At 38.4% G+C, this 26,378-nt stretch overlaps 2 protein-coding genes across 3 annotated transcripts; both read right to left on the bottom strand.

The window, feature by feature from the left end:
• Positions 1 to 119: 119 nt before the first annotated feature.
• On the bottom strand, positions 120 to 15,657 carry mbtd1 (mbt domain containing 1). Its single transcript, XM_026350848.1, has 17 exons — positions 15,494 to 15,657; positions 14,230 to 14,434; positions 13,963 to 14,096; positions 13,760 to 13,874; positions 13,576 to 13,658; positions 13,375 to 13,492; positions 12,980 to 13,114; positions 12,788 to 12,876; positions 12,395 to 12,629; positions 11,467 to 11,522; positions 11,082 to 11,186; positions 10,811 to 10,958; positions 10,517 to 10,599; positions 10,089 to 10,323; positions 8,738 to 8,809; positions 7,228 to 7,383; positions 120 to 6,808 (listed from the first exon to the last, which is right to left on the bottom strand). Exons 1-17 carry the CDS (start codon positions 15,512 to 15,514, stop codon positions 6,690 to 6,692), a joined length of 2,109 nt encoding a protein of 702 aa, XP_026206633.1. The 5' UTR covers positions 15,515 to 15,657; the 3' UTR covers positions 120 to 6,689.
• Positions 15,658 to 16,041: 384 nt separating this feature from the next.
• tdrkh (tudor and KH domain containing) lies at positions 16,042 to 25,703 on the bottom strand. Of its 2 annotated transcripts, none has more exons than XM_026352254.1 (14): positions 25,499 to 25,703; positions 22,396 to 22,556; positions 22,203 to 22,294; positions 21,465 to 21,666; positions 20,979 to 21,118; positions 20,569 to 20,884; positions 20,274 to 20,440; positions 19,476 to 19,651; positions 18,872 to 18,936; positions 18,590 to 18,741; positions 18,377 to 18,487; positions 17,617 to 17,671; positions 16,691 to 16,772; positions 16,042 to 16,605 (listed from the first exon to the last, which is right to left on the bottom strand). In XM_026352254.1, exons 2-13 carry the CDS (start codon positions 22,523 to 22,525, stop codon positions 16,717 to 16,719), a joined length of 1,662 nt encoding a protein of 553 aa, XP_026208039.1. In that variant the 5' UTR covers positions 22,526 to 22,556; positions 25,499 to 25,703; the 3' UTR covers positions 16,042 to 16,605; positions 16,691 to 16,716. The 2 variants fall into 2 exon arrangements, with proteins under 2 accessions (XP_026208039.1, XP_026208038.1); XM_026352253.1 differs by lacking the exon at positions 25,499 to 25,703 and adding an exon at positions 24,319 to 24,398.
• Positions 25,704 to 26,378: the final 675 nt, after the last annotated feature.

The following is a 26,378-nucleotide window of genomic DNA, read 5'->3' as shown; positions in this document are numbered from 1 at the left end:
ATGCAAATTTCCTTTGGTCACAGTCGAAGACCATCACAAATGTACACAGTGGAGTTTAGTTGTACTTTAATTGGCACTCTATACAAAGACAAACCCATGGTATTTGAAGTTGTTGAAGCTTTTTTTTTATTCAGTGTAAAAGTCAGATCTTACAAAAATCACCAGATAAACTTTCACAGCCATGCGGAAACAGTTTGCAACGCCTGTAAACAAAGAAGCCGTCCAATACAACCACTATTAGGATCCAAACATTTGGCTTTATTTACAAAGTCTATCAAAGCTTGATCACAGCACAAATTTACCATATGAAAGGAAACTGGTATACACTATCAAAAAGATGTACAAACTTTAAACTGCAATCTATTAATGTACCTCAACGGTCAGTGTTAATATCAAGAGATTTATAACTATTAACATAGATTTTTTTTTTCCCATTTGTATCCAAAATAAAAACATTTTCACTATTACCCTCTCAACTCACAATTATTTTTCAGACAATAGTAATCCCAATACATTAAGTAATTTTTATCAAATATATATAGCACCACAATATAATGGTTTAATATAAGTGGGGGGCTATTACATACAAAAGACCCGTGTTAGTATCCAAGGAAAAAAAGAAAAACAGCTCCAACCTGCTCCTCATACCTGCCCACATCTGATTGAATCAGATCGGGTGCAGGAAGAGCTCTGCAACCAAGTCCTGTTATGGAAGCTCATCACTGCCAGGAATGGAAAAATTAAAAATAGATAGAAATGACATTACATCAAGTCAACAGTATGGACAGGGCTAGTTTAAAATTTAGTTACCAATTTTACTAAATCAAAACTAAAATAATATAAATGAAGAAAATAAAGAGATCCTAAGTTATTCAGTCTAACCCAAACATTGTGTAATAATTCCCCTTTTATGAAAGTTATAATGTTAACTTTTAGTTCCCACCCTTTCTGACAAATGTTGATTCAACTATACCATCATTTTGGAAGTTGTAGTTTGTGCTGCTGTTTAAATACACTGCACTATATAAAGAGGTGTTATTTAGCCTCGCTCCGCTGATATAAATTGAATGAGCAAAACACTTAAAGTACAATTCAGTAATGCAATGCAATGCAATGCAGTGAAACAAATCAATATTTCTCTAAATTAGCTTGAACAATATTATCACCTTCATGAAGAGGATTTATTACAAAATATTTCTAGTAGACTGCATCAACACAAAATCTTAGGGTACTAATAATCTGGCATTTTACTCATGGCAAAATTATTAAAGCAATACAAATTCAAAAACTCCTGAAACTCAAATTTTCATCATCCTGTTTAAAAATGTCAATTTTCATTTCTATCAACTTTTTTTTTTCTTTCTTGGTAGAAATGGACTTCCATATATTGTTGATCACAGAAGGTGAAAATGCAGACAGACTGAAAAACCAACCAATGACGGTCACAATAAGAAGAAAGAATAAAAATAAAAAAGCCCCGCACGACATCGACATCATCAGACACAATGTGCTCTGTTCTACATGCATTCACTTGATCAGTGCACCCAATGCCAAACCAAAATTGCTTTCTTCTCCAGCTACCCGTGGCTGAAAATCACATGTTCCATTTTTGATTTAGGGTTCAAGGTGAAACAAGAAATATTAATATCTACAAGGAAAAGTGGGAAACTGAAGAACCAGAACAGTGTTGATTGTGCATTTGATTAATTAGGGAGGATCTAAGGGAAGGTAGCAGCAGTTAGTCTATAGAACAGTCCTTTTTTAGTTTTTATACTAAGATATTAATGCAGTTTGCTCATGAAGTCCTTAATGCTTCATTCTGCCTTCCAACATCAGAGAAAAATACCTGTCATGACAGTTCCTAACTTGAAACTCATCAGCTTTGAATGATTGTGAGACACTTTTTAATGCTCATTTGGTCTTAGAAGCTTTGAGTTTCTGTTGAGCTTTGCATCCAATCTAATCAGGAAACAAATTCAAAAACAAACTGGTATAAACCAATCTCACGTAGCGTCAAGGAAAAAAAACAACGAGCTACAGAAAGCAGATGGAATTTTTTTTTTTTTTAAATAACATTTTTTTTTAAATCACTGTAATATTGAGTTTTACATGAAGATTAAAAAGCAAAGCATGAACAAAAACACATTAAATGACAAGTGAGATAAGACCTTTGTTGTTTGAATGATGTAAATAAGCACCATAACTTGAATCTTATAAGAAACTGAAACCCTGATTGTAAAATGCAACCACTTCTCAGTGCTTACTGTTGCGATTTAAATACCACTTTTTAAAATTTCACTTTTTGACCCGATTTGACTTTTTTTCCTTCTGATTTATTATTAACTTTGCTTTAGAAGTACCAATACATACAGAAAGATAAATATTTTGTACAAGAGAGCAATAAGACATAAGGTTTACTTTAATTGAAAAGGTAAGATAGTCTGTAATAATAATAAATAACGTAAATACAATTAAAAAAGTATCCAATTCCGGTTTAATTTTACAGATTTCAGTTTCTTATGTTACTTGTATTCTGGCACTTTTCAGCTTCCATAGAATAGACACACATAATGAAGACGCGTGACAACCTTTTGAAAATCCAGATAATTCAGACTTGGTTTACAAAAAAAAAAATTATTAATAATAAAAAATGAGAGAGAAAGAACAACACAAACTTCCTGAGAATTGAATAATGAACCTTACTGGTAGAAAGAGAAATGTTATAGATAATTTACCGTCACTGAGAAGTTTACATCTGCTCTGCATTTCAAGCCTTTGGCCATACAGTGAGTATTCTGTATATGAACCCTTGCTCACAAAAATCACAGTTACACAATATAATTTTGTTAAATTATCTCATATGTTAATTATATTATTGTAGTGATCATGACATTTGTGGGTAATATAAGTTTTATTTCACACAGCAAAATAATATTGGATTTCTTATTATTGCATATCATTCAAATTAGAAGACTACCTCATGTGCTGCTGTGATAACATTCCTTAATGTTTGGTGTCTAGTCTTAATATGGATCTTTTTTAGGTAATCATTTGCATATGCTAACACACTACCATAGTCTATTTCACACTATTGTTTTAGATAAACGTGGCTAGCATCAGGAGGTAGTAGATAAACAGCTGCAAAAATCTAGCTCTAAGTAGAATGAAAGAGGAGGAATCTTGTCATTTCCACGGCCAGGCATGGCTATCTCAAACACCATAATTTTTCTGAACCATTATAATAACGAAGAATGTATATATGTATGTATATGTATATATCTATATATATATATATATGTGTATATATATGTATGTGTATGTATATATGTATAGAATCTATGTCTTTATGCCACTTTTAGATGTTGTCTTATGAGAATGCTGCCCTCAGGGACTATTGGAAAAGAAGTGCATTGTTCATGTTTCATTATTGACGACAAACTTGTTTTTCTGTGGCTCAGGTGACTCATGAACTAGCTTGCATACGTATGGCTCTGACACAAGAAGAACCTAAGCAATAAGAAAAAGAAAGAAGAAAAAGGTTTTGCATATTACCCTAAAATATTTTACACATTCTTTTTCATATTCACAATTGCTTGAGTAAGAGACGGAAGGCGGATAGCTCTCTCAAGATGACAGGAAGTCATACCTCATATGTTCAATGACCGAAAACACGCTACACATGCTGAGTATATGGAGGCTTGAGTGTGCCACGTTTTCAGTGTTGAATCATAATCAGTTAATGAAGTGGTACATTTTGAAAAAAATTAACAAAATTATTCAATTTCAATAATGCATGAAAAAATTAAAAACACCCAATAATTCCATTTCTGTAACTGCATTTTAAAATGTGACAGCAAAATTATACTGTTGTGCCATTCATTTAATAATAATTAAATGGGCTGTCTGACTGACCAGTTATATTAACATGTCAGAGATGGCCAATTAGAGCTCCTGCTTGTTGGGTTGTTTCCTCAAAAAGTGAAAATTTGCCATACCATTTTCAGATTCAAGGATATTTATATATACTGTATAATAAACAAATAGAAGTATTACCGGGCAATGTAATCTTTTTTCCATTATCTAAAAAAAAAATTTCATTAACTAAATTATAATTTAACACTGAATAACTTCATTATTCTGGTGGCATATTCCTGGTATGTATGAGAATTCCTCATGAATGTTTGTCCCTCTCTAGGTATAAATACACCAGCTATGGTCAAAAAACACAACCAAAACACCTGTACCTGTAATATGACTGCTGTGGTGCAACCTTTGACAGTAGGGCTGGATTCACATAGACATTTATGGAAATAAAAACTGACAGCCCTTCTCAGTCATGTGAATGGGAGAGTGTATTTACACAGTGAGAAACAACACTACTGGGCCAAACTGCCAAAATGATGATGCACAGCAATCTTATTCAGTATTTTCTACAATGCAAAAGGATACCCACCAGCCGATCTAATTGTAACATAGATGCTGTACTTCTGCAGTTGAGCTTGATCATCATAGCCAGCTGGTGCTATGATAATAATGTCTTCATATTACTCTTTTGGTGTCTGTTAATGTCTGGTAAATCAAACAACACATCCCCACCAAGAGATATATCAGTGTTTAGATATACGTCTATGTGAATCCAGTTTTAATTTGTGTAAGATTTGGCTGATGTTTAGGGTGCAACATTAGTTGGCTGTGTTGTCAGCTTCATTAGACTGACATTCCTCCCTGACAGCAGCTACATCCAAACTGTAAAGTTCCATGTACGTTTTGATGGATCGGACAGTGGGAATACCATGTCAGAGTGTACCCTATAATACCAGTAAGGTTTCTCTTTTCAACATACCCTGCTGCTCACTTATAAGTAAAGTTGTTTCTCATTATGTATTTCTTAAAAAAATGAATTTAAAAAAAGACAGCTTCATAATTTCTGGTCCAACATTACAGAACATTTTTACAAGCATTTGTTTAAATATTGGAAAAAAACTGTTTCTTCAGGCTCACCACAGCAATCGCAATTACTAAACCTTGTGGCTATTGGAGGATTTGCTATTGTGGTTCCAGTGATGTATCCCTAAAACTCCACATTGAACTCAAAGCTGCCTGACATTAGATTAGACACATCCTTAAATGTTTGCTCCACTGATTAGGCTTCTCCTAATATAGCTAAGGCAATCTATAGAAATGTGAAAATAGGTTTGTCAGCTGGAACAGAAAAGAAAAGGTCTTGAGGAATTGATATAGCTCAAAATGTGGACAAACCATAATATAAAACCATATATTGTCCACAATACCCACTTTATATAACTGAAAGATACTTAATGCAGAGAAGATTTCTGAATTTAAAACATAATTTATAAAGGTCTGCAACAACTGAACCAGATAATTATGTTTAAAGCTGCACCTTTCCTTTTTTTTTATCCAATTAAAAAGTAGCTACAATAAAAAAAAAAAAAAAAACCTAAAGGTACCATGTGCAGCTTTAATGTAGACATTTTTGAATGATGAGACATTCAAAAAAAAAGTATAATTAATTAGAAAACTACTCAACAAAAATGTTAATCTTTTTTGCATTTTATTCAAATCAAAATTAATGGAAAAAAAGTCCCAAATGCAAGGCCAGACGTCTATCTGAACAAAAATAACCACTGAAAATATTTTTGTTGCAGCCTTGATGTGGTGTGTGATGTTCATCATGTGAAAGCTGGGGTGCCAATGAAGTGATAGCGATGACACTGATGACTTGTAATATTTGAACCAGAACTTAATGCAGCTGTGAAAATCCGCAGAAGACCAATATCTGTAGTTCTGAGCAGCACTGTGCTAAGATCTCTTTAAAACGCAACCCTGAATCTATACTCTGTGATTCTGTTTGAATATGTCTCCACATACAAATATGAATATAATCACTTATGAAACTATGCACATTACATTTCCCACACAGCTGGCCAAAAGTGTAAATGTAAAATAAGCACATTAAGACAACAACTTATTATCATTACAAAAGAAAAGAAAAAAACTTCAAGTACTTTCAACAAAGTAAAAGTCCCCCTGGCAAAATTGTTCAGAATCAAAATATACACAACTCTGTTCCTCTTTCTGTCAGCCTTTTTCTCTCTCCTCAGGCCGTTCAGTAGCTGACTATGACCTGAAAACAAACCAAAACAATACTAAAGGAAAAAAAAAAATTAAGACCTGGCTCATTAAATGGTTCTCACAGTTTCTACAGGTCTCTGTGCGTGGCCCAGATTGTGGCAGATGCTTAATAGGCTTATGTTGACTTGCAGGACCACCGAATAACTCGTCTGGTTGTACGTTTCCGACAGGAGAGGAGAGAAAGCCAACACTGCATCACCTGAAGGTGGTGCGAAAGAGAATGCCCAAATATCTGTGACCGAGGAACAACCCGGGGTGCTCTCTGAACCCTCAATCACACAGGTTTTGTAGGAAAATATGGGCACACACAGCTACAAGGTTAAAAGATTGTTCAGAGGGCTGCTCCACTTTCAGTATGAAACTTCCCCCCTCTTCTCACAATTGCCATTTCCTGCACTGACTCAATTGTAGGCCTGTAGCATTGGTCTATGTGTGTGATTTGAGACAAGTTTGACTCTGCATTCCTGTTGCTTACTGGGGTTTTCCAGAAAGGCATCCTGTCCCATTTTGTCCTGCTCTGTCCTGACCCTGTGACCTTAGGGCTCCTGTTTGATGTAGTAGCTGCCCGAGCCATTGCTTTCCTGGTCAGAGGTGCCCTGTGAGAAGGTAAACTCGTCCACCTCTGCTGTATCCTCCTTCGTTCGCAGGAGAGACTCTACAGACAGGGACAGAGACACATAAGAGAGAGAACAGCAGCGCAGATCAGCCATTTGTGTTCATGCACTTGAAACAGTTAATGCTAGCTAAACGTGCATGACAAGCATCAGGAGAAATATTTAATAAATAAACCATTATAAAATGAAAGAAACATGCCTTAATCTGCATCAACGTGAGTAACAGCAAAACTCATAACTGCTGCAAATTTAATAATGAGTGCAGTACCGTTCTAGACCTGTACTGACATGAGGAAATGAACATGTACAAACATATGGAGATTTAACAGTAGAACCTTCATCAGCAGCAGGGTCCAGCATCACAGCGAGGCCCTGTGAGAAGGAGTTCCCCCTGTTGAAAACACCGCCAAGCCTCAGAAGGCTCAGCGTCATGCTGGTTTTATCTTTAGTGTGACTTTACCTGATTTATGAGTTTGGTGGAGGTGGGTTCGGGGCCAGGGCCGAGCTCGCCCCTGGGCAGGGTAAGGGGGCGGACTCTGCTCTTCGTCCCCTGAGAAGCTGCTCCTCCTCCTGCCTGCCTGACTGAAGGGCCGTCGACCAACAGGAATCTTCCTCTCTAAACACCAAGCCAGACTCAGGTAAGCTACCAGGGGCTTATTACACACAGGGGGTCATTTCAACTGGAGTGTCTTCTCAATGTTCAGATTGTGTATTAGCAAGGAAAGAGATCAGAGCTTAGGGTGAAAATGTTGTATTTAACCTCACACTGTTGCCACTTGATATGCCCATCTGAATAAGCCCCTGGTAAGCTGTACTCAGAGTGCCAGACCCAAGTAAGCAGATGCACTGTTAGGTAGCAACTTTAGCAAAGGTATGGAAGCCTGTGTTTGCCAATATTTCAATTAAATAGGTTAATTAAATTCTATTTTTACTTTTCATTTGAATGCCTATAATGCATGTTAAAATAAAACTATGATTATAAAATAATCACTGCCAAATGAAACCTATATATACACATTTTTATCTTCTGATTCTGACTAATTTCTAGTGGAAATAAAATTGATTTCTTTTTTTTTTATTCATCTTTTCTTTTCATAGACTATTAGACTAATTTGAATCATAAATGATCAATATGTCATGTACAAGTAAAAAAAAAGGCCATTTTCCATTTCATTACAACATTTTTGAAATGTTATTTTTTGTCATTTTTGAAATTTAGTCCAGTATGTTATAATGTATTAATAATGTATACAATAATAACCTTGGCTATCTTTAGATTACACACTGAATTTAGAAACACTGTGACACTGTGTGTCATTTAGAAACACTGTGCAGTGTTTCTAAATGACACACTGCACAGTGTGTGTCATTTAGAAAATATCTTTTCACAAGCAATTGTATTATCATTTTATCATGTATGTTTAGGAGCAAAGTGAAAATTATTTGTCAGTTAGTTACAGTGTGCATGTATGAATTTTGACCATTTAATTTAGATTGTGTTATCAATCACGTGCACACCAATGAAAAATAGACCTGATTAAATTATATATTAACAGCCAAAGACTTCCATATAAACTGCTTTAAACATGTTCAACACGTTTAAAGCAAGTGTGCAAATTTATTTTTAGCATCTGCTTTTGTGATCTGAAAGTTTGGACCTAAACACGGGTGCAACACCAGGCCTTCTGCTCTCAAATACCTTAGGAATCTGAAACACTAAAACAAAGGCTCCATCACTACTTTGGAAAAGTAGTTTACAAAGGGAGGAACTACACTCATCTTTTGACAACTTCGTTGTGACACAAAACAACCAATAAAATATTCCAGACACACCAAATGGGTGACCAATAAGTCAGCGTCAGAATTACCACCACAAGTGTAGCTGGTGACAATAAGAGAAACAGGAAAAGGAGAAGGTAAAAGAAGAAGTGGAAAGAAACCAAGTGACAGTGGAAGGAAGGATTACTCACTTTTCTTTTGGCCTTTGTACTGCTGAGCCTTTTTCTTCTGCTTAGGCACAGATTGAGGCATGTCTCTGTTACCTAAAAAAACAACCATAATATTGGTTAAAAACAAAATAATCTGTTGACAGAGGGTAAAGTACAAGAGTGAGGTACAAACCAAGGAAGTACACCATATCATAAATAAAGCATATTGATTGTATAAACTCCAGCAATGCAGAATCAGTATTAGGACTGATAGTATTCAGTTCTCAGCAAATACAAATAAATGTAGTTCTTTTATAGGTGAAGTAAAATAACATTGCCAGTACAACACAATCACAGGCAAAATAAAATGGCTGCCAAAAGCTGCTTTTACATATGCAATCTAGAAAATGGTTGGAGAATCAGGTCTGGATTTTGTGTAAATTTGTGTGTTCAGAAATGCAGCAAACAGTAGGGGATAGTCAGAGCCAGAGGTGCTCTCTCTCTGGAAAATAGTCGGTTTGATTTCGGGGTGGAGGGGTGGTCACTTGGTAGAGCGAGCAGGAGGCACAACGTGACACAAAAGAACTTAATGCGCCTATGAAATTGTTGTGTTATGATTGCATCATATCAAAGTTGAGCGTTTGACATGATTATAAACAATGTGTTATGTATATAATTCTGGTTTCCTTATAGAAAGAAGTAATAACAATAAGTAAGGTATATATCTCCCAATACTTTCTGGTGTTGTGCTGAGTGAATCAACTGAATAGGAATGGCCACCTAACCACGGTGAACCCTTCGGACTAATAGCTGCTGCATTCACACCTGGGCTCTCACAGACGCGGTTAGGAGGCTCGCAGGTTACAGTCCAGGTAATCTATGAGCTGAATTACTTTCTGACATTTGTGTTCTCCCCGGATTCCTGTGCAGGTGTGAAAACAGCACAAGCCACATTAGGTATGCTAATGTCAATGGATATCAGCTGGTCGATACTTATATTAATGACATATATGATATATGAATGTCTTAATGAACTTTAAAGCGAGATTATCAGCAATACCTAGAATAATATATAGAGAACTGAAATTACAGTGATATAAACAATTGACATATGAGAGAGTAGCACTCATACCTGGCTAGCACTAGCACTAGAAACACTGGTGGTGTAATGGGGCGCCGTTATCCCGTAATCTGTTCTGATCATCCCTGTAATCGTGCATGTGATCCGCAAATTGTTTGCAAAGTTTAACCATCATATTGTGACATGCAGTTTTGCTGTCACTGATTAAAGTAGACCTAATGATTCCCGAAATTTTCAAGCTAAGCTGCAGTGAAAAGATACAAAGTAATGTGTTTGAAGCGGTTACTGAGTGGAAATATATCATGTTCTTACTCTGTGAAGCAGGAGGTTGGAGCTGGTAGCCTGTGAGCTGACACCATCCCACAGGGTAGAGGTCAGGCGACTCGCAGTCCACCCACTGATCATACTCGTCCTCCCAGCCGTCAAAGTGGATCCTCAGTAGCCGGTGCACAATCCTCGTCACTGTAGCAACGCACACCAGCCGTGGCTCCATAAGGTCAACAGCTTCCAGCTTCATGCCTTGTCGGAAACCATGATTGGGAACATCCTACACGATATGTGGCAGAAAGGGTAGTAGGAAAAAAACAAAGACATCACTGGTAAGTAGATTGCTGAGAAGCACTAATAAATATTGAATCCCATTGCTTTATATAACATAGTATCCAACAAGAAAATAACCAGAAAAGAAATGCCTGAAGACAAGTCATTGAACACTAATGAGCACAAACAGAGAGTCTGACCTTGTTGAATAGCCTGACAGGAGCTGCTATTGAACACGATTCTCTGAGGTAGTCAAACCATTTAAATGGCAGTTTAGTGTACCCTGAGGAACAGAGTCAGCATTGAAACCAGAACAATAACAAATCAAACATTAGAAAATGTTATCAAACTACTTCTACCCAGAAACTTGGCCTGGAAATGAATGGAATTTAAGAGACTACAGAGGCTTGGTGTTTCTCTAAGTAGGAGCAGATGCTCACTTACACTCTGGAAAAGTAATACATAGTATATTATATAGTATACAGGTGTAGCACCTCTAGGGGGTGTGAGTTCTATGTTGTTGATTTCACAGAAGCCAGCAGGAAAGATGGAGGGGGAAGTGCCATGGTAGCAGAACCAGTCAGATCCGTCCACAGCCTCCGAACCGTCAATCCCGATCATGAGGTACCCGTCTGCCAACACCTAAACAGCAAAAGGAGGGATGAAGTTCATCTGGAGCAAACGTAACTTTAAAGGAAAATCCAGAGTCAATCTGTTTAATTAACAAACTTTCTGTCTTACGCACAGCACGTGACAAACACTTACCTTTCTTACAGTGGCTACACATATAGCTGAGAGGTTGAGAGGGTCAATGGCTTCTAACTTCATTCCATCTTTGAACCAATCCCTACACTGGTCCACTTCTTTCACCTAATTGATATATGGGCAGAAATTAGACCTTGTCACAAACAAGTTATAATAATGACATCCACCCAGTAAATGTTTGAAAACTGCGACACTGGAGAAGTTCTTTAGGGAATATGTATGGTCACATTTAGTCACCATAGAAACAATTAAGATTCTACAAAGTGCATTATTTGCACTTACTTCGACATGATCGATACCAAAATCAATTCAAAACCACTGGTTTTGTGACTGTTAAAGATAAGAGTCATTGACAGTTCAACTCAAAACACTACGCTTGTATTACCTTGTGGAAGAGCTGTGCAGGAGCATCCACTTGACCGTCAATTTTCTTTGTGATATCTGAGAAATATAATAATAGATCAAAATGACTCATTATGTTTACGAGCATTTTACAGTACACACTGATAAAAAGCTACATGAGCATTTCAATACGTTTTGCAAAATCATATCTGAATAACCTTAAACATTTTTTTATAGTGCCCTAATTTTATGGAGTACCTACAGTAGTATCTTTTCATGTCATTTCAGGGGCTATTGCCTTCGTGGAATTTTTTTAATGCAAAAATGTCTAAAGATTTAACATATTCTTCCTCTTCTCGACATATTTCAAGAAAAAATAATAGTCACAGATAACCTGCCCTGCTGTTCTACCTGTTGGAGTTGTCGTTTAAGGAAATGATTGTGCCTTGATCTATATATTTCTGACTATTTTAGCATTTGTCTCTGTATGTTTTCAGTGGTGTTTGGCAAGCTAAAATGCTATTTGATATTCACTGAGAACATTTCGAAAAATAGTAATTTTAAAGTCGTGATCTAAAGACAAAATAATAGTTACATGAAATATTTTATTTTTAAAAATTAATGACTGCAAATATTCAACAAGAATAAAAATATAAAAATTCAGCAGCTGTATCAATTAAAGCTCTCTTATGTTATTTCACGCTTCATAATTCTTACATTCAAGTAAGAAAAGTAATCTACAAACCATAAAATATCACCAATAGCAAAAATAAACAACAATAACAATAGGGATTGTAGATACAGTATAAAGAAGAGTCGAGCTTTGGTTCTTCAGTTTTATTTCAAATTAATAAAAAAATAATAATAATAATAATAATAAAAAACAAAGTTTAACTCTACATCTGAAGTCTTTATGATGAGGCCTTACACGCATCACATAAACTGAAAAGGTATGAATTTTCCAAACTCACCGGATCGTTTGAAGCGGTGTCCGATGCTTCGTGACCAGCCAATATTGTGGATGAGAGGGCTGTACATGTGGCACCAGAAGTCGTCTGACCCATCCTGGCTTTCCTCATAGACTAGCCTGAGGCGACCTCCAATTATCTGCTCCACAAGCGCCACCCGTGTCCGGCACAGGTAGTTCTTGTCCACCACCTCTACCCGCATGAACTTCTTAAAGGGAAATTGCATGTTCTCGTGTACCTACAATGAAAGATGATACATATACTGATGTATCATATGTAGTAAAGTCAAAACGTCTGAAAACATTATTAACATTAATGGAACTGTTTAATAGAGCCAGCGCCATCTTAAAATCAAAGTAAGTTGGCCATGAAAAGTATTATCATTTTGTGTCTCACCTTGTCATTAAAGTCAGGTGGCAGTGTTTTAGCTCCAGTGAGACGCTTCACAAGAAAGACTTTCCAGTTAGAGTACTTATGCTGTATGCCTGTTAGAGAGATTACAAAAATACCAACAACAATTACTACAACGCATCCAAGAACAGATGCATTCAAGACAAAGACTGTGAAAGCGTTTGGCACTAGGCTCACTTTTTGGAGGTACGAGGGGTTTGCCATTAGAAGCGCACCATCCCACCTGGTGTACCTCAGGGATACAGAGATTACACCAGAAGTCCTTACTGCTGTCGTTGTCAAAGCCCTCATACCGCAGGAGAGCCTTGAACCCTGTGGAAAATAAAAAGACACTGAGGGTTGACAGTGCATTGTTCAAACTCAAAACACAGCTGATGAAGCAGAGAACAGACATCAGTGAAGAGAAACAGTACTGCAACAAAGTCTGGAACATTAAACAGACCAGACTTTGCCGCCACAGCAGCAAGCACTCAAAAAGCACATATTCATGCAAAAGTGATAAGAATATAGATACTTCTTAATACCATTGACATAACGTATGACAGTTTAAAGAATTGAAAGAATATTCTTACCTGCTAGCTTAATAATTTCTGCTATCCAGTACACCTTAGTGGAGAGATTGGTATCGGAGTTGAGAACTTCAATCCTGATACCTTCTTCTACGTCTCCCCAGCATAACCCCATAGGGGCCTGAAGCACATAGGAAGCAGGGAAGTTATTCAGTCCAGAAAGAAACTAATCAGTGGTTACAGTCTATTCTAATGTTTACTTACATGCTTGAAACAGCTGACTGGAGCTCCAACTGTGTTATTGCTACAGATATACCGACCCCACTCAAAGCTCTCTGCAGGGACCACTGGCGGAAACAAAAAACAATGTAAAGTTGCAGTATATGTAAACAAAGTAGCGCTGTTACCCAGTTAACCAATATGATGAATATGTTTTTTGATAACATACCAGCTTTTGATTTGGCCTGGTTCTGTTGACTTGCTTGGTACTGGGCGTAAGCTGCCAACTTTGCCATAAGAGGTTGTTTCTGTAAGACCTTTGCCTTTTTTGTTGGTGGTTTGCCCTTTTAAAATCAAAGCAGAAGTCAAGGCTTGAGTAAATATATATTAATCTTAAATACATGTGCTATATTGGGGCCACGGTGCATTTACCTGGAGCCTTGCCAAGATGCTAGCTTTTTTGGAATTTGAGGAATAGCTCCTAGAACACGACACACTGCAGAAACGCTTGGTTTTGGAGTAAAAAGCATCTCGTACTCCGACCATCCCACACATCTCACAGGTAGCTGTGAAGACGAGACAAATTATGTACAGGATCTTTTCAAATCAGACTTGTATGTCCTTATCTGGAAACATGACATGATTATGTACCATAAATTTATTCAAAGCATAGGTTCTAATCATTTTCCTTGTACTAACCCATTCCAGCCTTGCCATCTGGGTAGGTGTACACTTGGCCATTGTTCTTGATGATGGGCAGGGTGGCAGGAATGGAGGGCACCACCTCATCCTCACTGTCCTCTGAGCTGGAGCTGCTGGTGGACTCCTCGCTGCAGCTGTCATAACCATCAAACATCCCGAACGAGTCTCTCCGCTTACGCTCTGAACGTGGGGTGCGTTCAGCCTTCACAATTGACAAAATGACAAAAGTTAATTTAAACGCTGTGTATGACTGTGTATGTATTTATTTGAATTTTATACTGCATATAAAGTCTGTCTTAAACAACAATAAATGTGATGATTAACCCAAGCAATAAATTAACTCTAATGTCCGTCAGAAAACACTGTCCAATGTCAGTTTCAGTCCAAAGCCCAAAAAAACAAGCGTATATTTGCAATTTATAAGCAAGCAGCCCTCGTTTATTGTTATTTTTGCTTATAAAAGATACTTACGTGATAGATCAATTATTAATATTGCTACTAATTTTCACATGATCAAATAATGAATCGTTTGTCCTCTTGAATTAAAGTATCGTAAAACAACAAGTGCAATTCTATTACTTCTGTACATTTTCAGTTTATCCTCGATATCTTAGACACCTTTTTAAATTGTCACTGGGAATTTGGTTGTGAAGGATAATTGCAAATTACTATTAAAAGTCAACTTATTCTAAAGAAAAATCGAAAGACTCTGATCCGGAACAGTGTAGACATGTTTACTGTTGTTCCAGCTTGTCTACTTCCTCCTTCGCTTTCAGCATCACAGGTGACATACAATCTGACTGCGCTAACATTAGTTATTTAGCCTATACGCATGCTGTACGGAAAAAAACAATACAACTTACCAGCTAGTAGCTATATTCTGTGCTGTATTCAAGGTCTACAACATAGCTAACTACTATATTAGCTAAATTAAGCGGCGGCCTTATCAGAAATAGCTCTTAATGCTAACTAGCGTTAGCACGTCTTGCTAGCTAGCTAGCGGAAACCAGTTTTTCTAGTTTTTCTTCACAAAAGCAGAACACCCGTTTCATTTGGGAAGCAAACACCCTCACACTTGAAACGAAAATGAACGTCGGTCTCTTTTATTTCTTTGGGTTGTTTGGAGAACGTTTTAATATTTATCTGGCTCAACAACAGACTGCCTACGATAAACACACAACAACAAAGGAGGAGCGCTAGCCTAAGCAAATCCTCTGCACTCGGGAGCCTCGCGGCCCTATAATGTTTCAAATGCACTCACCAAATCCCTTGTGTCTTCCATCAGCCCTTCATATAGATAACGTTCTAGTTAACTGTGCTGCCCCATGCAAATTAAACCCATACGCCAGGAATAAATTAGGCTTTGGAATACCAAAGTCTAAATGAATACTACTAAGCAGTGTATCAACAAATTACTCTGCTGCTTCTGCGCATGTGCGAGCGTAACCTACTTTCACGCGATTGGTCAACCCGGAATGGAGGTCATCGACCGATGCAGAAACAAAACACTGCACTCTGCAATGGAAATGAATGAACGGCTTCTTTAGGGCTGTTAAGAGTAAAACAGATCACAGCACAACACAGCTCGACCATATCACGATCTGTGACACCTACAGCAATACAAACACAGGAGGCATTCATTGCATAAGTAGCTGTTCGAGTCACTCGTTACAGTTTCCTACTTCATGCTTATTAAAACCAATTCAGATTTATGCTACAGATTGATGGACCAGCTTGACAGTTTACCCCCCCATTACATGAGTAAAATGTTAATTCTTTAAGCACACTCATTCAAACCATTTTAATGTGAAGCATACACCAAAAAGACGAGACATTTCTTCTGGAATAAAATAAATGTATTATATATAGTGCAATCTGTTACAGCGCTGTAGACAAACACTTTCTTCAGTCATTAGGTAATGATACAGTAAATGCCACATTTTCATAGTGAAAGCTCTCTGAGGACCAAACTCAATAATACTGTACATTTTGATTTCTAGATATAAGAACTTGTAAAGCCCATTGCAAAGGCCAATAAATCTTGAATATGCATACAAAAAAAAACCTCAACATTACTGGCCACAAGCTGAAAACATCTGGTTCCACAGTGTCAGTTTATTCCTCTTTACCTTTCTTAAACACAAAATGTAGGAAAGAAATATTCAAGCTAAATTGCCTTAGGTACAACATAACAGCATTAAAAGCAAAACAGAAAGTACTGCGTACAGAAGTAACATCAACAATAAAATGAATTATGGCTGGAACAACTGATGTCAGGTAGGTAAGGCTTCATAATGAGGAGATGAGTTTTAGGTCAGACAAGGAAACATCTTCATCTGGGTAGAGGTGATGCTGAGGAGTGGACTGTCAGTGCTGGAAGATAAAATAAAGTGAAGTCGTCATGTTTGCTGATATAATTGTTGTTGTGGTCTTTTGCTAGTAGCACAGCAAACAATACCTTGATATGTATGTAGATCTTTGGTCTCAGAGCAGCTCATCCTCTATGACATCATCAACACTTCCTGAGATTGAGGCAACTTCTGAGGTAAAAAAAGGAAACAACGGGTCATTCCACCATTGTTATACCAACCTTTTGAAATGCTGGCCTTACTTTTTATCCACAACAGTGACGAAGGTTGACAGAGAACTATAAAGTAAAAACTTGTTTCATAATAATTTGACACAGTGTTCATCGAATTTAACTGAAAATAAACTACTAATGGAGCTGGACATCGCATAAGTCACTTTTTTGGAATGTGTCGTGTAAGAAAAAGTATCACAAAGCAAAAAGAACTAAAGGTTGGAGCTCAATTTTCTTTTTAATTTGATGAGAGCCAACAGACTGAATAAAGCCAAAGCAATAGGCTAATTGCTAACTGCTAAAATGTTTAATAGAGCTGAGGGAAACAGTTGGAGAAAATCCTCGGTGTTTGCCTGTAATACAAAAATGTAAGCAATGTACTGACACTGGTATTAAACTTATTCTCTTTTTGGGCAGAGGCAACATTTTTCAACTCAAGATTGCAAATTGCAATTTCGGTCTTTCACTGTCTACAGTAAATATTCTGTGGAAAGATTCAGGAACTCCTGCGAAATGTGATTTTAGGAGAACAAAAATTCTATATGGGCACATGGTGAATTATTACGCCAGGGGCCGATCCTTATCAGGCTGAAATATGTCTCCAAAAGTCTCAGTAACTCCTACATACAGTAAATAATATAACTACTAGAGTTGCTGTGGTCAGTCAGGAAGCAGCTATCATTGAACACAGAGTGAGACAGTGTTTCACATCGTTATACTGTAGCTCCACTACAACATTTGATAAGATTTAGACTAGTCAGTCAATGACCAACTTTACGTTTGAGTTCAGTGTCTGTTCTCACCTGATAAGCTGATACAGGAGAGACTCAGCTCTGATGATGCTCCTATCACGTCATCCTATTCGATCAAAAGAGACAAAGACGTTAAGTGTTTATAACTAGAGTCTTTAAAAAGGTTTTTGGCCAAGAACTCAAGTGATAGGACAGTCCATGGCCATAACTTCAGGTCCACTTCCAGGATTTTAGCAGTTTAACTTACAGCAAAAAACAAGAAACTAAACTATAACCCAGCATATTCCTATTTAGTTCTCTACCACACTGGAAGAATCCTGGAAAGGGCATGGTTTGCTAATGCTCTGATCTCCTTTACAATACCTCTCATTTCACTTATTTTATTCCTTCTTCGAAAATCACAAAATATCTGCTCCTCATCTCAATATCGATACAAGACGCACCCGGGACTTTCACTAGTGAATAAAACAATACACAAGTTGTAGTAGCTGTGGTGCCTGTGTCACAGATGAATCACAGATGTTCAGTTCTCCAAACCCCTAAAAGCTCACAGGCTATCAGGCTTTTGCCTCACTGAACAATATTACATTCTAGGGATCTAGGGTCCCTTCTGCCTCTGTGGTGTACCAACATACATCTTAGGGTGTGGAACATGGGATTTTTTAGAGCAACAGCATGAGCAAAATTTTAGTCAACAGGTTTAGTGCTCCTAAATGAATATAGAATAAAGAAAGCCTCTTCACCTTTACAAGAATACACTCTATATAATTATTATATATATTATATAATTATTATGTGTTCAGTGACTCACTAGCATCCTCTGAAGACAGCCAAGACTGTCCCCTTCAGTCCTCCCATTCTCCATTTCCTGGAAGCTCACAGCATGGCCCAGGCGTACAAGCTCCTCACCAATATCTACAGTCTAGGATCAACAGTTTTTTTTTTTTTACTCGACATGTGCAAGGAGACAGGGGGACAGATGAAACAGACTAACACAAAGATAAGTAACAAACAGTTGTCTGACCTTGCCCTTGCTGTTGTCATACAGCTTGACATTGGGCCAGGAGGAGAGCTCAGAGTGAGAGTAGCTGCAGAGTTTGGCCTGCAGTGGTTTCCAGGAGGCACAGTGAGTCAGCTGCTCAAATTCATCCAGGGCTGCCTCAGTCCACACCTCTCCTGAAGAACGTGTTCATAAAATGGATAAAAAACATAGCACATTTTCACATTTAGAACATTCATTTAAAATGTTTTAGCATTTCACCTTATTTGCATGCATGTGGTAAAGGTATAAAGACGAAACATTTACCTTGTGGTCTCACTCCTGCTAAGCTGCACTCAATAGCTTGGAATGGTAAGCTTAGGAAGTCGCTCCTGAAATGTTAATGCAGCAAAAGCAAAAGCTGTTAATAACTTAGCTCCTGATGCCACAGACAATAACACTGCGCTCTGCAGCTGCACATTAAAGTACATGAGATCCTCTTATCTCTGCTCATGCTCCAGCATGCATGAGAACAAATCCTCAATCATTCATGGTATAACGTCTGACTGCTACCAATTTAAAATGTCATCACAGATGTACTCCTCACACTGTAAGACATTTCTGACTGCATCTTGTAATGCCAGGTTAAGCAGCTCATCATCATCATCATCATCCTATACTGTATGTAGAGAGCACCACAATAAACTAATGTGCCTGTTATTCCCTATCAAGCGTCCTGAAGCTCCTACTGTATTAATGATAATAATACAGTGCAGTGTATGCACCATGCTATTTTAAATCTGTGTGTCTGCTTCCTCCATCTCATTACTTACCTGTCCCAGGTGTCTTTTCTTGGTAATGAGAAAGCTAAATGTTTTAAAACTGGTGTACAGTTTTTTATCTATTTGACAGGTGTAATTTTCTATCTCACCTCATGCGCCGGAGACTGTCTCTGGGTAGTTCTCCGTTGTCACCAAAATCAACATAGTAAAGGTCCACCAGGCCAGAGCCCAGGACCCCAAGGACCCTTGCCCTGTTCCATGTGTCGTGGTCTCGGTATGGAGCGGCCACTATGTCCCCCACAACAATCGTCTCCACCCTCTGCTCCTGGAGGACAGAAAGACAAAGATGGTTACAGGTGTTATTTATTACAAACCCCAAAAGCCATGTTTACCACTGTGTTATAAATTAATATCTCCTTTCTATTTAATTTCTATTTTAATCCTTTGGGAACTGAGGATACTAACAGAGCCCTCACAGACTTGTGACCTGTCCAGGTTGTACCCTGCCTCTCACCCAATGACCACTGGTCCTTTTGACCCATGATAGGACAAACAGTTATGATAATACTGTAGATGACTGGCTACTAAATGTTTTTTTGCATGTGTAATATTTGTACATTGTTCCTGAATACATGACGTCAGCTTCTCGACAGTCTGTAGTGGTTTGGTCTGTTTTTACTCTTCAAGATGCTCCATATCTTTTCAATAGGAGACACTGACGGAGCATCAAAATGTGTTTCTATTATCCAAATACATTACTGGTCAGTAAAACACCGTAAATTTTTCCTTTGTGCTTTTGTTAGAGAAAAGTTTTTTAGTTTCTACTGCATCTTAAAAAAAGTACTAACTTTTCTGAATATGGGGTTTGTACTTTGTAATTAATGTGACATCTTTCCAAATGAAAAAAAAAGCCATTGTATGAAGTGTGAAATAGACAGTGTGGTTACTATGGGGTTCCCGCTGTTGTAGAAGCGGTTCATCTCCTCTGTCAGTTTGTCCAGTTGGAGGGAGCGAACCCCCAGGATCTGGATCCAGAAGTGGTTTGGGTTTTCCGAAGCAGAAATGTAAACTTCTAAATGTTCATCCGGCTGGAAGCTCAGGTCTGGGCTGGGAACTGGAGAACACACACACACAGAAGTTAAAATCATCTTTTTATAATATGACTGTTCAGGACATATTACAGTGAGGCACTTGCAGGGTAGCTACATTTTTGCAAGACTAAATCAAAGAGATTAAACTAACTTTCAAACTTGGAAACTTCAGACAGTGAGTCTGTAGAGAGACTCTCCTCCTCATTATCTGTAGATCTGCTAATTTTAAGGTCCTCCATCTTGTCTAGAATATTTTCTGGTTCTCCCATGGTTCCGTTTGCATAAACAAGCCCATTTTTCTCTGTCTGAGAATAGGGGCCGTTGTTGTTTAAACCCACTGGTGCTTCAGTTTCTGTGCTTTCAGGCTGGTTGACAACAGTATGACCGCGTTTCTGCCGCAGGGCAGATGACTGTGAAATCTTTGTCCTAACCACCATGTCCTCTCTGACTTTTTCTAGAATCAGCTCCTGCAAACAAACCACATAAGTAGCCGTTACATGTGTTCTAAACAGCAAGCTTACAAGGACTGACCACACAATCCAATGAGTGAATCCTCCTTACCTCAGCCTGTTTCACCTCTTCTCTGGTCCCTGTGATTGTAACATTACCCATTGCTCCTGGCCCATGTGTCTTCTCTTTGGAGCAAGACACTTTGGCCCCTGTGGCCCTGATGATCAGTTTCATAGTCTCTCCACCACGGCCTGCAACACACACACGGTAATTATTTTTTCTTTCCACTATAAATACATCACTAATGAAACTGAAATCTATAATGTTACTGTGTTAAAAGAGGCTTGGTATTGGTAGGTATTTTACTACATGTACTGTGTGATACATTTTGTAAGGCAGTTAATTCAGCCAAAGTTCCTATAAAATATTGATAAATGCAGCTTTTAGCACTGAGGCCAATGGAAAAAATAAGCACAAATACATGTACATGGTATCAGCAACTTCAGAAACATCAGTACAGAGCATTAGCTTGACACCCTGTTGAAAGTAAAAAGCAACTGAGGCTACTGGAATCAATCTGATCATCTTGGCAGCTACCTATTATACGTCCAAAGGCAGTTTGAGGAACCTCCAAATTCACAGTGACTGGTTCAGATTCTGTGATCAAGTTCTCCAGGATGCAGCGAGCCAGAAAGACTTGCTCCTTAGAGCCCTGCAGCAGGAAGCACACGGCCGACTTACATCCAGGCTCTCCTGAATCTGACAAAACCCTCACATGAGCTCCAGACTTCTGGGTCACCTGAAGGAAAAAGACAACCTAACATGTTTTTGATCCGGTGGAAAATAGATAGAATGCGTTTGACACAGTTCTTGAGAACTTAAAAATACTCAAATACACAAATCAAACCTGATATTCTGACATGCTAATGACCTTTTGCAGCTCACTCATTTTTTCATTTACACATTTACATGTGACCTACACAGTATATGGGCAGAACGACAGTGTGTACAACTCTGTACAACTAAATGAAAGTTAGTTGTCATGAAAACAAACACTTCATTATATTGATTTGTAATCATTTGCAATTCTTATATTGTTGTTTCATTTATAATAAATAACATCTTCTTAAAATGCATTCAATAGCTACAAATTAGACTTCCATAATTCTGCAGACAAACTGATAATGAAAGAAGACATTACTTCAACAACCAAGTCAAAACAGAAATTTGAAATATTTGCAGCTTAATGCATGTAATGGCCCATTATATTGCCCACTGAGCAATTCAAATATTGTCCACAGCTTTTAACTGTTGAACTATTATTTTAGAACTCACTGTATCCAAAAACTTGGCCTGGTGTCTGGATATGTTCCTATAAGCGTCCACTGGAAGTGTCATCTTAGACATTTCGATGTTGGGCCCCTGACCTGTTAACGATTATTATAATTGTGGAAGAGGTCGTCAGAAACTGAATTTGTTATTGTACACTAATAGGACTTCTAACAACAAGACTTGGACAGATACTTACTGCTGTTGGTGCAGCTCATGTGACGATAAACCATGTAGCCCACCGTGGCCCCGACAGACAGCCCAGCAGCCAGAGCCACCATTTTGCCTGAGCTCAGGGAGCTCTTGTGGCCCTCCTTCACTGCCTCCATGACACGCCGTGCACCCAGTGGGATGCTCCACCTAAACACAAACACGGCACATGTTTGAGTCCTAAATGTGCTACACATTTTCAGTTCTAGTGATTAGCTTCTGTCTTTGAAACAAGTCAGGCTTCTGTAGCTTTAGAAAATGTTCAAATGATCTTCACAGCAGTCACAGTGTATAAGCTGGTGTTTTCATGTACAATCCTCAGTGTTTTGCAGCCTTTCTGGGCACATGAACAATCATGCAGCACAAAAATAAAAGCATTAGCCAACAATTTGCATATTTACACTAGTTTCTCTGTAGAATCCTAACTGATTATTTCAATTCTGTCTTGCAAATTATTTCCATCCTCGTGCTTAACACTTGGTGACATGTTCTTTTTATCCAAAACATACCTTTGGTGGTTGTCATATGTCCAAAGTACTTGTTTCTAAAATGGCTTTGCCTTTACCAGATGTTGCTTTGCATACTTCAGACACTAACTTCTGTATCCAACTCATCATTCTTCCATGTAGACCAAGTTTGTCTAAGCAATGCTGCACAGGAGAACAGGAACTGGCATATAACTGGCACTCTTTAATGACATTTGATGATGAAAGAATCGCTGAGCTTCCTCTACAGATCCTGAGTCAGCTGATTAAAGAATTCAGCCCAGCTTCTAAGTTTAGGCAGTACATGGTGTAGGTTCTCACTGTTTGTAGAGTCTGAAGTGATGGAGTAGTGAAGTTCCTAAATCTTCATACACCCTCCTAGATAGCAGGTTGTGGATAACTGTAATTCTTGACAGTGACAGGGAATGAAGTAACCATCTCACTTGTTTGATGGAGTGCAGTCTGACAATAGTATTTGGTATCTTTTCAAAGGAAAAATGAGCTTGAAGACTATATATAATTATAAAGGCAAAGGTTGTTTTGATTCTAGACATGTAGAACAGTCTGAGGATTTGAAAAAATATATTCACTGAAATTGAGCGTCACCATGAACTGCTTTACATGATATCTGGAGGGCGAGGTGTGTAAAACATGAGAGGGGGCTAAGATGAATCCACGGTTGAGGAGTAGTAGTAAGACTCTTCTATGATTAGTTAAGGAGTTCTGAGACTTTACAGCTAATCGGGTGCTCAGCGTTATGTACATGCTACAATTACTGTTTATTTATTTATTTATTTTTATTTGCCAAACTTTTCAACTTGCTGAAACATTTTGTGGCTCTTAAACTTTCTGTAAATTAGACAATTTAACTTTAAATTAGACCACTTATCTAAATCACACTGAGCCTAAAGTATCATTTTCTCCATGGAGCTCCCTGAGGGTCCTCAAAGCATTCACAGAGGCCCCTACTTGAGAAGTACTGCAGCCATCACCAGCTCCAACCACATGGAGTGAAGAAAATGCGGTTAGCCCATAGAAACGTGCCCAAGCAGCCGCATACACAGCTCAGTCCCCTAAATGATGAAACATTTAGTGTACAGTATTCTGTACATACACCCACACAAACACACAGCACTGTGCTTCTTATGAATGCACCAAGCCAAAGTGCAGCTGCCTTGACTGCAGGAATTGCACTGGAAGCTGCTGCTGCTTACAATGAATACTGTTTACTGTATTTGGGTGACCTCCAGTCATTCCACAGATCACTGGATACTTGCAGCCAGTTCTTTCTGGGACTATTAATGCCCCAAAACTATGATTCACAAAAAAGTGGCAGAATGCACTAGAGGTGAGCCAACAGTGAAGAGTATTTCGGACCATGCAGGAGCAAGGAGCACACAGCACCACCATGCAGATGTGTGTCTCACTGGGGAAAGAGGGATCTGGGGCTGTAGTTGAGAAACACATGGGACTTGGACAGTCCAACATCCATCTCTGAAGAATCGCAACAGTAAGACACGAATCTTCTCTGATCCCCAGCTCTGTTTCTTGTTTATATCGAAGTTCAAGACTACTGACAGACAGGCAGAAGGGGAAGAAGATTCCAGCAATTCAAGTCACTACATTATAGCAACTGGTCAGAAACACTGCGCTCTGATGTCTCAACAAAAGCAATCATCAACAACTTACTGTTCATTGTGGTTGACAATACAGGCCTACTATAAAACAACAGCGTGCACACAAAATTGCATCCTTTCTGTGGCTGCACACTTTTCTGAGGCCTACTCTGTTTAAAGAAATGTCAGAATTGCTAATGTAGTTTGGTACTGCCGCCTATAGGTCAGTACTGTCAATGAGCAATTAGATAATGTGTGATGCTTTTGCGACACTGAGTGATTAAGTGACTGAATATTTGGGGATTTAGTGTACACTGTACTTAATCTTTACTGCTAATCCATTAGGTATTTCATTTAACATTTAACACTGATCTAATGGCTCATCAGACACATCTGCCCATACAGCAGCGGCTTACCAACAGGAAGTGAGTGCTCTTAATAATCGACATTAGCCACTGAAACAAGTGGTTAAGCGTCCATGTCTGCGTGCAGTATTAGAGCCGAACGACTAACACACAGAGCTCAAGTTACAAAAAGAAGCCATATTTGAGCATAAAACAAAGCATCTTTAAATGTTGATATTTTATAACGGAGTTTGGTGTCACGTCGCATCTGTTTGCAAACAGCATCAACGCGGCAGCCTACATAACCTTGGCTTTTTTTTCCACTCTAAGGTATATTATATAGTTGTCCCGTAATGTAGTGAAGACAACCCGTGATCTAGTACTTGACGTGGCCCCAAATGTCCTGAATGTAACGGCGTTTTCTATTTGTGACCAGCTGTTCAAACGACCGCAAACACACACTCTCCTCTGAGCAGCCAGGCTAGCGTTAGCATTAGCTAGCTGCTGGTTGAAACATGCAAGCCGGGTCAAACGTTCAGAGGGGAACTCTCCCGAACTATGTAACGAGCAGGCCGTGTGTGTTTTCAAGGACTAACCTAATTCAAAAACGTCCATTAATAATGTTACATGTCAAACGTGACACTTACACTCAGTCCTCCTCTCTGTCTGTCTGTGTGTCTGCAGGTGATGTTACACTCCCCGAGCCAGAGCCCCGAGTCACAGCTGCACCGGAAACCCGATTTTACGTTAAAGGTTCAAAAAGTGTGAGTTAAAGAGTAATGTCAGCGTGAAGCAGCAGCAGTGCAGCTATTGCGACTAAACACACTGCTTCGTAACCTATCCACGTTAACGTTTAGGAACCAGGAAACTTACTTTGAAAGGTCAACCGGAAATGGTGCGTGTCTATTCTAACTCCTGCACTTGACACCTGTGTCAGCAGAAACGGTGCTGTGGATCAGACAGAAGCCAGGTGATGCACAGACACCTGGCTTCCTGGGTTTCTAATTTTAGATTTTAGTTCAATCAAACTGGAAATTGTGTCAATATATTTATTTGAAAATAGTCCAAAAAAAAAAAAACAACATTTCAGATGCAGACATAACATTTCTGCCAAAGCTCTGAAGAGGTTGTCTAGTGTTTAGCACCAAGACATCAGCAGCTTATCCTTCAGGTCCTGGTGTTGCCTCCCTAAATCAGACTTGTTTTTCCAGCACATCCTGCATATTTTCAATTGCTTAAAGGTCTGGATACTTAAGAGGCAAAGCAGAACCTTCAACTTTTTGTCATTAATCCTCAAACCACTGCTGAATAATTCTTGCACCGTGACATGACACATCATCCTGCCGAAAGAGGCCATCATGTAACACTGTTGCCGTGGACGGGTGTACTGTCACTTTGCTGCCGAATGACTGACTCAAGCACAACAATCTTATAAATAAAAGAACATATTTATTAACATAATCAATACACCCAAAAAAAATTGCCGTAAGTCCTAGACATAGACATTTAAAAAAATACAAAATATAC

The sequence above is a fragment of the Anabas testudineus genome, chromosome 19 (assembly GCF_900324465.2).
Source record: "Anabas testudineus chromosome 19, fAnaTes1.2, whole genome shotgun sequence".
Classification (NCBI taxonomy): Eukaryota; Metazoa; Chordata; class Actinopteri; order Anabantiformes; family Anabantidae; genus Anabas; species Anabas testudineus.
Note: the sequence above shows the minus strand (reverse complement) of the source record. Positions and strands in the feature narration are given on the sequence as shown.

Coding starts and splice junctions, on each gene's coding strand:
- tdrkh (XM_026352253.1), bottom strand. CDS start 24,383: ATGGATGTTGGACTGTCCAAGTCCCATGTGTTTCTCAACTACAGCCCC. Junction 22,557..24,318: donor CCCAGATCCCTCTTTCCCCA/GTGAGACACACA, acceptor GTTTGTGTTTAG/GTGGAGCATCCCACTGGGTG. Junction 22,295..22,395: donor CATGAGCTGCACCAACAGCA/GTAAGTATCTGT, acceptor AATCGTTAACAG/GTCAGGGGCCCAACATCGAA.
- mbtd1 (XM_026350848.1), bottom strand. CDS start 15,514: ATGGAAGACACAAGGGATTTG. Junction 13,659..13,759: donor CCAGGCCAAATCAAAAGCTG/GTATGTTATCAA, acceptor TGTTTCCGCCAG/TGGTCCCTGCAGAGAGCTTT. Junction 12,877..12,979: donor ACCCCTCGTACCTCCAAAAA/GTGAGCCTAGTG, acceptor TCTCTCTAACAG/GCATACAGCATAAGTACTCT.